The 12033-nt window shown below is 44.0% G+C and overlaps 1 protein-coding gene across 15 annotated transcripts in view; it reads right to left on the bottom strand.

Annotated features, from left to right (window-relative positions):
* The window catches only part of LOC133168013 (SRSF protein kinase 3-like), a 101326-nt gene extending 93617 nt beyond the window's left edge, over positions 1-7709 (bottom strand). For 2 of the 15 annotated variants that reach the window (XR_009718144.1, XM_061299249.1), the window contains exons 1-2: positions 7363-7687; positions 5786-5882 (exon numbers count right to left, since the gene is read on the bottom strand). Coding sequence is in view for 8 of the 15 variants with exons in the window: in XM_061299249.1 (XP_061155233.1) it covers positions 5786-5882; positions 7363-7372 (107 nt within the window). In the remaining 7 variants the exon portion in view is untranslated. Of the gene's footprint in view, positions 1-5785; positions 5883-7362 lie in introns of those variants that run through there. The other 13 variants (XM_061299292.1, XM_061299301.1, XM_061299314.1 and 10 more) reach the window with 11 other exon arrangements.
* Between the last annotated feature and the right edge of the window lie 4324 nt (positions 7710-12033).

Raw genomic sequence — 12033 nt, 5'->3', positions numbered from 1 at the left:
GACTTTATTTTGAAATCCAGTTCATTGTTGCTTGCTTCCTCTTTCCGGGAGCAGGGAGCAGTGCGCGGCGTTGTTGTGTTGTGAGCAGAGCAGGCACGTGAAAGGGGAGTCGACAACTAGTACGCGGCTCCTGGGCTGGTGCTATGGCTAGTGTCCAAAAAGACGAGGAAATCTGCTCCCCTTTAGGCTTCAAGTCATTCGTTTGGAAGCACTTTGGATTCCAAAGAAAAGATGGCTCAACGGACAAGACACGAACAGTTTGTAAATCCTGCCATGCGATGATCAAATATTCAGGGACCACAAATCTCGCCGCACATTTAAAGAAAAAACACGACATCAAAGTTCAGTGTTAAAATAAGCACTTTGTATACTACAATACTCTTGTAATTTCCTAAATAAAGAGTTTGCAGTACCTTGTTGATTTTGCGTATGAATTGTTATAAATCAGGATATTGTTCTATATTTTTTATTTAAAAAAATATATATAGCGATCGTAGAGCTATATCGTGATATATCGTGAATGAATCGCAGCAGGCTTTAAGATATCGGCAAATATCGTATCGTAGTTCTGTGTATCGATATGATATCGTATCGTGACAAAACCCGCGATTTACACCCCTAATACACACCAAATCAATAAAGAAGACATAACTAGTAGGGATGTAACGATACATCGATACACATCGATTAATCGATATAATGCTCTACGATTTATTGGCATCGATGCTAAACGTAAACATCGATTTATATCGCCGTGTTTGACCTCGGACATTAGACGCGACTTTATTTTGAAATCCAGTTCATTGTTGCTTGCTTCCTCTTTCCAGGAGCAGGGAGCAGTGCGCAGCGTTGTGTTGTGAGCAGAGCAGGCACGTGAAAGGGGAGTCGACAGCTAGTACGCGGCTCCTGGGCTGGTGCTATGGCTAGTGTCCAAAAAGACGAAGAAATTTGCTCCCCTATAGGCTTCAAGTCATTCGTTTGGAAGCACTTTGGATTCCAAAGAAAATATGGCTCAACGGACAAGACACGTGCAGTTTGTAAATCCTGCCATGCGGTGATCAAATATTCAGGGAGCACAAATCTTGCCGCATATTTAAAGAAAAAATACGACATCAAAGTTCAGTGTTAAAATAAGCACTTTGTATACTGCAATACTCTTGTAATTTCCTAAATAAAGAGTTTGCAGTACCTTGTTGATTTTGCGTATGAATTGTTATAAATCAGGATATTGTTCTATATTTTTTATTAAAAAAAAAAAAATCGATCGTAGAGCACTATATCGCGATATATCGTGAATGAATCGCAGCAGGCTTTAAGATATCGGCAAATATCGTATCGTAGTTCTTTGTATCGATATTATATCGTATCGTGACAAAACCCGCGATTTACACCCCTAATAACTAGACATTTTTGATAGCGGGTAATGACAAAGGTTTTTATAACTTTATGATCTAATATGTATTTCTGAGCACTTTGAAATAACAAATGTTTTTTTATATATTGCCTGAATAGCTTAAATCAGTGGTCCCCAACCTTTTTTGCGCCACGGACCGGTTACATGTCAGAAATATTTTCGCGGACCGGCATTTATATAAATAAATAATACATTTAAATAAATAAATTAAATAAAGAATACATTTATAATACATATATCAATACGATGAAATAAAACGATACGACTGACGTAAAAACAAGTACAAATGACAAAAATAAAACTCACCATTACGTTGAATTAGTGGGAGCACTGAGTTTGTTTCTCAGAAACGAGCCGGTCCCATCTAGACGTAATCGGAGACAATGACACCCGAAGTGATTAAGGTTTGTCTTTTATTGCAGGATGCTTGGTCTCCATGTGTTGAAGCAGTTTTGAATGTTTCATTGCCTGGTTAGTTAGCCTGTCGCCACATATTAGCTTTGCGGGCTCAACTGGGGAAACGTGACCGGGACGAGTGTCTTGACCTGAATTAATTGATCGTCGATAAAAAAAAAGAAATTCTGTGTGGCTTGGCGGCCCGGTACCAAGTGACCCACGGACCGGTACCGGTCCGCGGCCGGGTGGTTGGGGACCACTGGCTTAAATGACCCTTAAGGAACTGTTTAATGCATGCCTGATGATTTTCTAAATCACGGACACTGCCAAATGTTCAGTATTTGATTATATCTGATGTTTGACAAATGGTAGACGGCGGAGGAACGCTCGATAATCTCTCGGGACGGCAGTTTAGCGCTCCCGCCGTGGTGGTCCTCGCCAACGGACGTGTGATCGGAGATGATGATGGCGACACTGAGGAAGAAGAGGAGCCCCAACAGGCCTCCACCTCAAAGAAACGCTCGCAGAAAGATGCGTTGGACTACAATTGGACCAACAGTAAAACGCGTCTGACAGAATTCCCGGATGCCAGGCCTCTCGCCGTCCCCACAATTTTGGTTGGAAAGAGCGCAGTTCAGAAGCTGGACTTCTTCCTTTCTGATGTATATCCTCACCTTGTTCGAGAGACCATCAAGTATGCGGCGGTGACTGACTCCAACTTCCAGCTCACCATCGGAGAATTGCGCGTGTTGGGGATCTTGCTGCTCTCGGGTTACCACCAGTTCCCCAGTCGCCGACACTACTGGAACACAGATGAAGATCTCCATTGCGCCCTCGTTGCTGGGGCCATGTCACGCAACAGGTTCGAGGAGATCATCCGCTACATTCACTGCGCCGACAACGCGCACCTAAACCTCAGCGACCGGATGACAAAGCTGCGTCCCATGATGGACATCCTCAACGCTCGATTCGGGGAGGCGTATCCAATGGACTGCAATCTTGATCTGGACAAGGCAATGATTGAATACTTTGGAAGACACGGATGCAAGCAAGCAATCCGAAACAAGCCGGTGCGGTTCGGCTTCAAGGCCTGGTGCCTGAACAGTGGGACCAACGGCTTCCTGCTCCACTTCAACATCTACCAGGGGGCGAGTGTAGATGCCTCTGAAGTGGAACGCAAGTTCGGCAAGGGCAGTGGCACGCTCCTTCGACTTCTGGACAACCTCCCCGATGCTGTGCGTGCACTTCCGCTACGCATCTACATAGACAACTACTTCACCGGCCTCCCGCTAGTTGCAGAGCTGCGGAGGCGGGGCTACGCTTGCACAGGGACAATCCGAGAAAACCACATCCCGCGCTCTTGCCCGATCACAGATCAGAAGGCTATGAAGAGGAAGCCGCGTGGTGCCGTGTCTGTCGTGTACGACACGGCAAACAAGATTGCGCTCACTCGGTGGAAGGATAACGCCGTGGTCACCATCGCCTCCACCCTCGCCGCCGAGCATCCTCTGCAGAAGGTGTCACGCTGGTCAAGGAAGGAAAAGAAGAAGGTGGCAGTGGACCAGCCATTTGTTGTCCAGCTGTACAACCGCAGCATGGGCGGCACGAACCGCGCCGACCCGAGCATCGGGCTCTACCGCATCAACATGCGCTGGAAAAAGTGGTGGTGGCCGATATTCAACTGGATGCTGGACGCGGCCGTCTTCAATGCATGGGTGCTTCACCGGCTGGATGAGCACGGCGGAATGTCTGCTGGAGTTCCGACGCGAGGTGGCCCGAACTCTGCTTGCAGCACCAGGCGCCACTCGAGCTCGGAGATCGGACAGACCGCGCGTGTGCGCAGTTGCCGATGACTCCTGCTTCGACACCATGGAGCACTGGCCGGAAGTGGCGGAGCAAGGCCGAAAGTGCGCACTGCCGACTTCGCGTCCGTCCAGTGCGTGCTCCAAGTGCCGCGTGGCACTGTGCATGAAGTGTTTCCCTGCTTACCACCAGCCAAAACAAAATGTGTGAGAAGCACTGGTCGCGTGATCCGTTTTCTGACCGGAAGTGGCGGCGCAAGGCTGAACATCATCACTGCTGAGTTACAGTTTATATCTGCGTTTATGGTACCGCAAGTTTGAAAGTTTGTTGTTGAAAGTTTGTTGCAAATAAATACGGCTATGAAAGCCACTTGTGTTCATAGAGACTTCTGCATTTTCTTACAGCTGGTCCCCATACCCTAGGGATGACGGCTGCCGTTGCACATGCATGCCCATTGAAAATTGTGGAAATGGTCCCTTTCATGTTGCAGACAGCTGTTACGTGTAAAACACAACTATCTCTGAACATTCAAAAAAATTACATCACGTTACACTTGTAAATCGTCAGAATACTCCGATTTTTGTGCAAAATTGAAAGAATGATGAATGGATGAGGTGCGACAGTGTATGTGCAAGAATAGAGGAGCTTTCTTAACAAGAATTGTGATTGAACTCAACCAACCTAATTTCTGCTTCAGTGTCTTAGCATTTTTCTAAATCTGAAGAAATAAAATGAGCACGCAGTGAGTAAATTGGATAACAGGTGATTGGCAATGGCTTTTGCTGTCAGGCGCTGATAGCGCGCTCCCTAAATTGTGGACCAAAACTTCGACACCATCTAAAATTAATCTCAGTTCCGTAAAACGTATTTAAATTTTGTCACGGAAGGAACAGGCAGGAACAAGGAACAAGCTGGTACTGTCTGCCACACGGCAACGGCTCCCTCCTTTCAGTCAATGCGTGTGCGATCCTGCAGCAGGGGATGTTCACAGGGGTATACTTTGGAACACCACTGGCTATACACCGTCGCGAGCTCTACGATCTGCATACCTTTGCCTTTATGATTTCCAGTTTTATATTTTATAGTCTTAAGAGACATACTGTTTTGACACTGCTAACGTGCCGAGCATGGGCGGATCTAAGATTCGAGGAGATCAGGGGCTTAGCCCAGATGGCGATTTATGTTTTCTGTCTATTTTGCTGACTCGCACATAAAACAATTTTTATTTGTACTTCAACTTACCACCAGTTCAAAGGAGAGAAAGGCATGGAGAACCGTCTTGTATCAGCGTATAAGTGTTAGGCCTCGTGCGACGCGTGTGACGTCATTATTGATTCTGTCGTGTGTTGTAGACTAGTCTGCTGCATGGCTTGCAGCAGTGTGTCGTAGACTCGTAGCCGCAAAGATGTTGCAGCATTTTAAATCGGGGAATGAAAAAAGAAAGGTGTTTATGACAATGAACAAAGACAACAGCAGTCAGGTAAGGAAGGAAACATTACCCCTTTCTTTAGATGGATAGGCTGCCCATTGTCTTTGTTCTGTGGTTAATATTGTATGGAACATGAGGGAAAATCTTGCAAAATGCCGAGTTAAAACATGCCCAGGTCTTCGATACAGTCAGTACGCAAATGCGTTGTAAACTGGGGTTCATTGTTAATGTTTTACTCTTGTTTTGAGAACCACCAGCTGACAAGTGTTTTGTTTAGCCTGTGCAACCTAAGTCTGTGCAATTGAATCAACAGGGGAGAAAGTGTGAGAGAAGAAAGGGTGTTTTGTTGTCAATGTTTTACTGTTGTTTCGAAAGTTGTAGTAGTTGAGAACCATCAGCTGACTAGCCATTCGTTTAGCCAGTGAAATGTCACTGCAAACAAAACAACGGAGGAGGGAGTGTGAGAGAGCGGAAGGGGTAGTGTGTGTGTGTGTGTGTGTGTGCGTGCGTGTGTGTGTGTGTGTGTGCTTCTATTAATGGCTGGCCTGTCAAATAATCCTCTCTGAATAAACTGGACACCAGCTAGCATAGGCTAGAAAAACGGAGGCTGGAGTCTGGACAACCTGGCTAAGCTTAGCGCAGTTCATGTCCATGGAGTGGTGAGCTGTGCATGTCACATGTGCAATGAGTGCAGGGAGCATGCATCCATCTATAAATTAAGAGTCCACATGCATCTGTCTCACCAGGTCTCCTCAGTGTGGACCCTGCGGTGCTTTTTGCCCCGCCGCCTGTGCTTCTTGTTTATGCAGACAGGGGTTTCACGTGCAATCCCGGTTGATGCTGACAGACAGAAAAACAACATTAGTTGTCATCAAAAAGCCATGAACACACGGCTTCAACATTCCATATTATGAGTTATTCAAATAACTATAGCAAAAAAAAACATGCTAACAAGTTTATTGAACCATCCGCGTAACTCCAAATCCTTAAATCCAACTAAATTTCATCCTCTGTATCACTTATAAATGACTCTGCTAACCACGGAAGTACAAGATCCACTGCTTTGTCTTCTACGTGGCTTATCAGACTCATCCTCAGTTGCAGTTCAAATTATTCCACTGGCCCAGAGCGCTCTCATGCGGTTAAGTGTGAAAAGAACATTTGTAGTGATATGCTAATGTGTTGATAATTTCACATATAAATCGCTCCTGAGTATAAGTTGCAGCCCCAGTCAAACTATGAAAAAAAAATGGGACTCATAGTCCGGAAAATATCATGTACTATATACCTATAAATATTGTGTTTGTGGAGTATGGGTTGAACAGCAAAATTCGCCAATTTTTTATCCAACTCAGGGGGCAGCCATTTTGCCACTTGCTGTTGACTGAAAATGACATTGTAGTTGCCAATCGTAGGGCGCACATAGATGAACAACCAATCACAGTCGCATCCACCATGTCGCCCTGGATTTATTATTATTTCCATTATTATTATGTACGCCTCTATTACACAGTTACGACCCCCCCCCCCCCCACACACACACACACACACAAATAAAGACAATAAATGAAAATTCTAAAACGCAAAATTAAGAAAAGATTGCGAGCTGTAGGCTGTACAAAGGGGTGTGCTCTGCCCCACAGCAGTGGACAAGTACTACATTCTTTATCTTAAAATGGCTTCCTTTAATTAGAATCCCATGGTGGATTTGTGTGAGTTTAAACTCTTTGTTTTTGTTCTGAAAAACAAAGGTTGGTGGCCTCGACTTTGTTGTTTCTTTGTTATCTTCTTCGTCATCGTCTTTGTTGTCATCTACTTTGTTGTGTCATCATCTACTACTCTGTTTATAAGAGCACGAAGATGAATCAGACGGAAGTACCCATGGCAACCTACTTTGAAGAATAACATCAATGAGGAACACCCTAAACCACTAGGATTGTACCTTTGGCTAAAGATGTCAGGTTACAGTTCAGGTAAAATAAAAACAATAGCATAGTTATTTGCTGATGTTTCACCATCCTTATCCTGCAGTCGACGACTAAACACTCCCCTCCCCTGGATCGAAAATGTTCACTCTTTACTACACTGATAGCCCCCCAAAAAAATCAGCTAAACAGCAACGCCGTGAAAGGTGAACCACGATATACCAAGGGAACGCTGTACAAGTGGAAGTGACATCAATGAGTGTCAAATGAACGTGTATTTTTGTGGTTGTGCAGCTCTTAAGCACTTAGCATGTTGACCTGCTCATGACCACATTAAATGCACGAGTGAATGAACATTGACTTCTGTAACCAGCACCCAATCCATTATACTTTACCTATGAGCATTGTGGATCCCAAGCGGGGCTGACAGTTATCCTCTACCTTTGTAAGCTCAACAGACTTGAGAGACAGTCCAACTTCTCTGGTGGTTCCGAGTGGCACCGGGTAAGAACTGGGTCACGGTCTGAGCTGGTGAGTGGGGTGCGCTGTCGGAGCAGCTGACGCTCTATTCTTAGCCTGTCAGACCTTCCCCTCTTTAACTCACGGCATGCCGTGGTGAACAGAGCATCTTTCCACACCGGCTCAGTGGTTGGTTTGTTCCATAACTTCTTGGGTTATTCTTGGTGGGCTGCTCTTGAAGAGATTGATCACAGCTGAGAACAGCTGCTGACACCAAACACTTTGGCACAACACTGGCATGAGCACTGGCCACGGAGTGAGAGAGAGAGCGAGAGAGAGACAGAGAGAGACAGAGAGAGAGAGACAGAGAGAGAGAGAGAGACAGAGAGAGAGACAGAGAGAGAGACAGAGAGAAAGAGAGAGAGTGAGAGACAGAGAGAGATAGAGAGAGAGAGAAGAATAAGTAGACAGGTAATACATGCACGTTAGTGTAATTTGACCTCAAAACAGTTTAGCCTTTATACTTCATCTTTATTGATGGACCAAGTAAAACAAGACAAAATAAAAACCACAAGTTTGAGACAACAGACAGCCCTCAAAAAGCCCAACACACAGGAATGAGCATGCTAAAGAGCAATTCTTAGTTTTAAAAGCATCCAAATAATGTAGCCAATATTTTCAGAACATTCAAGTATGTAAATTAGGGGTTCTGTGCATGGAGGTTGCTGATCACTGTCCAATGTTAATAATATTCAAGAAACACATTAAGCTAACGTCAAAATCTTCTAAATATGAGAGAACAGTTAATTTAAAAAACACAGCTAAATTTAAGTCAGTGATCAGCAACCATTCTGTAGACCCACACGAATCTTACACTCTGTTTTCACACTGTATCTCTCAAGCTTATGACCTGTGTTTTCCCCTTAGATTGGTGTCTTCCAAACCTCATCATAACCCATTCAAACCATGGATAACGTCAGCCATCATCAAATCTGTAAATAACAAACATTGTCCAAGAAATATTTTCTTAGTCCAACACCATTTAATCTTGCTCAATTCAAAGTCAAAGTCAGCTTTATTGTCAATCTCTCCACATGTCACAACACACAAAGAGACCGAAATTACGTTATTCTCTATCCCACGGTGACACGAGACACATAACACGATAGACATACATGTACGCGACACAATATAAAAACAAGAAGGCAAAAATTCAAACAATCAATAGTAAGAGTGATGAATAAATAATAAATAAACAGATAACACAATAAATAACGGAGCCAGCAAGCATAGGGCAAAAGTAAAAAACATCATAAACAAAAAAGGCACAAACAATAAATAAGAGTAATAACAAATAATAAATAATAAGAGCCAGTGTGCATTCAGACAATTCAGACAGTGAAAGTACAGGACGCTACGCAGAACGGGGGAGCGAGTTCAGGATCCTAACAGCCTGGAGTATGAAGCTGTTTGAGAGTCTGGAGGTGCGGGAGCGCAGGCTTCTGTACCTCTTCCCAGAGGGCAGAAGCTCGAACAAAGAGTGAGCGGGGTGACTCGCATCACTCACAATCGTGGTCGCCTTGCGGGTGAGATGGGAGGTGTAAATGTCCTTCAAGGAGGGGAGCGAAGCACCAGCAATCTTACCAGCAGTGTTCACTATGCGCTGCAGGGCCTTCAAGTTGTAGTCAGTGCAGCCGCCACCCCAAACAGCAATACAGCTGGAGAGGACGCTCTCAATGGTGCCGCGGTAAAATGCAGTCATGACGGCCGGAGGAGCGCTCGCTCGCCTGAGTTTCCGCTGGAAGTACAGGCGGCGCTGGGCTTTCTTTGCCAGTGATGCGGTGTTGGTGGACCAGGAGAGATCCTCACTGATGTGCACCCCCAGGAACTTGGCGCTGCTCAGTCGCTCCACCACAGCACCGTCGATGGTCAGCGGCAGGTGTTGGGTGTGACCCTTCCGGAAGTCCACAACAATCTCCTTGGTCTTGTCGACGTTCAGCAGGAGGTTGTTGTCCCTGGTAAACTATATAAAAAAATTGCATCATATTATTAGAGGAGCTAAAAAACATTATTACAACGAAGAGCTTTCTAAACATAAAAATGACATGACTATGTTGTGGAAAACAATTTACTGTATCCTCAACAAAAACAAAACATGCAAGAAACTATCTAAAGGGTTCTGTCATGACTCGTCCCTGATCATGTCCATATTTTCTGTCAGTGTGTCTGTGTGCTCGCCCCTCCCCTCCTGTGTGCCCATGATCAGTGCGATCATTCTCACCTGCCTCTTGTTACCCGTCTTGTATTTTAAGTCCTGTCTGTGTGTCACTCCCTGTCGGAGCATTGATGTGTACTGTCATGTCTTTTTGGTTCCTGTCTTTGGTAATGTCCCCCTGTCTTTTTGTTCCACGTCTTATTCGGTCAGTCCTGTTGTTGGTTTTGTTAGTAAGTCATGTCAGTTTGCCGAGTCTTTTGAGTTTGCCTCGATAAACCCTGGCCCAAGCTGCACTTGGTCGCCCTGCTCCATTTCCACTCCGTATCCGTGACAGAATTCAACGCGAAAGGAGGGCTCATTTCTGACCCTCAGGAAATTGCAAACAATTTCAATGAATATTTCTCAGAAGTTGGTCCTACTCTGGCCTCAAAGATCCCACATAGTAACCATAATCCCCTCGAATTTACAAATTCTCCATCTTAGATCATATGAACTTCTCAGCTGTTTCTGGAGATGAGGTTCGGAAGACACTAGAGAGTCTGAAAGATTCTTCTCCAGGTTGTGACAATATTGACAGTAAATTATTGAAAACCATCCAGGACCATATTGTACAGCCTTTAACTCATAACTTCAACCTTTCATTAGACCAAGGAACAGTTCCTTCTGAACTAAAAATAGCCAAAAGTATCCCAATTCATAAAGATGATGACCCAGCCCTTTTCAATCATTATAGGCCTATTTCTGCTTTGCCTGCTATATCAAAAATACCGTATTTATTCTTATTATCGCCCAGAGCGATAATTAGAGAAGGTTTATGTCCAACAGGGGGGGCGGGCGATTAATAGAGAACCCTTTTTGTCCGATTGCCAAGGGGCACCGAAATGGGCGATAATATGTATAGTTTCTTTATGTAGTATGCCAGTGGTTCTCAAACCTTTTTCAGTGATGTACCCCCTTTGAAATATTTTTTCAGCTATGGACCAGCGCAACACATTTCTGGTCAAAAAGAAAGCGGTACAGGATTGTGCCATCAGTGTTCGATTTATTAAAGTTAAACAACTTGTAGCAATGGACCTGACAGACACATTTATGTTTCAAACAATGCATATGAAACAAAAAAGATAAACAGTAAACAGTGACCACCAAGAAGGCATAAACCTTTCAGAACTCAAATACTGTATGCAGAACACTGCTAATTTATATTAATCTTTCTTGTAATAATTTCTTGCAAGGAAATAAAAATATACATAACTAAAAATGTGTTCACAAAAATAAATTAAGTTACTTATAAATAAATAATATCTTAATAATAAATAAAGATTTGCTCATTAAAAAATGATCAACTTTACCTCTTAACCTTTAACCCTTTTTTTGGGATAAAAAAAGAAACTTTTTTTCTCTTAAAATTGAATTGTTGCATTGAACCTTTGATTTTGATTTGACAAGCATTGAACAAGCATTGAACAGTCTTGAAGCTTGAATGAGTCTTTTGCACTCATACTACATTTTAGTGAGAAACATTGGCTTGTACTGTTAGGGTGGTGCTGACTCTAACTTATTTTGCAAGAACCACACCGGAGACAAGCAAGTCATTTTAAACACCTGCAAGTGGAGAGTCCATTCATAGCTGTGCTTACAGCGATGGTCGAATGGAGGTCTGACTCAGGCCTCATCAGGTGCATATTTATTGAGAGAAACAGAGTGGGGTTGAAAGTGGGGGTGTGGGAACACAGGATGGGGTGAAGCCGCTTCTCTGCTGATCAAAGCATAGCAGGGGGCCTTTTACGACGTTGTGTAAACAAAGCAACTTTGATTGCTTCCTCTGCAGCTATTCAATCAGCTGAAAAGATCTTAGCACTTTGGTCTACTACTTTTGTTAAGACGGGACAAGCTAGGTAAATGATTACAGGTTACATTCCAACATAATCATACAATAAAGATATTCTGTAAACCCTAACATGTACCTCGCTTTGTCATCCTTGGTGGCAGGGAGGCAAATGCTGTGATCAAGTTTTCTCCAGGCTAAGTCTGTTTCTTTGCTTTGTTTTGATCACAGTCATTGAAGAGAAGGATGTCTCACATAAATATGTGGAGGCAAAGGGCAGCAGCTGCTGCAAAGCTTTCTGTCCCAGCTCAGGGTGCTCCTGCCTCACACACACCCAAAACTGTGTGAGAGTGGATGCGCCAAACTTCATCTGCAGGCCACGGTCAGATGCCACTTCCATCAGTTTTTCCTGGTGAGTGACAGGAAGCTTGCTTCTTTTTGCTTCAGACAAGAGAAATGGGTTTCTCACCCAATCCAGCTGTGCAGATTTCTCCTCCATGTCAGCAAAGTAGCAATGAAAGCCCTTTATCAAGTTAGCCAAATGTCCCACTATGACTAACTTCACTG

The sequence above is a fragment of the Syngnathus typhle genome, linkage group LG2 (genome assembly GCF_033458585.1).
Source record: "Syngnathus typhle isolate RoL2023-S1 ecotype Sweden linkage group LG2, RoL_Styp_1.0, whole genome shotgun sequence".
In the NCBI taxonomy this organism is placed as follows: Eukaryota; Metazoa; Chordata; class Actinopteri; order Syngnathiformes; family Syngnathidae; genus Syngnathus; species Syngnathus typhle.
This window is presented reverse-complemented; position numbering and strand designations above follow the sequence as displayed.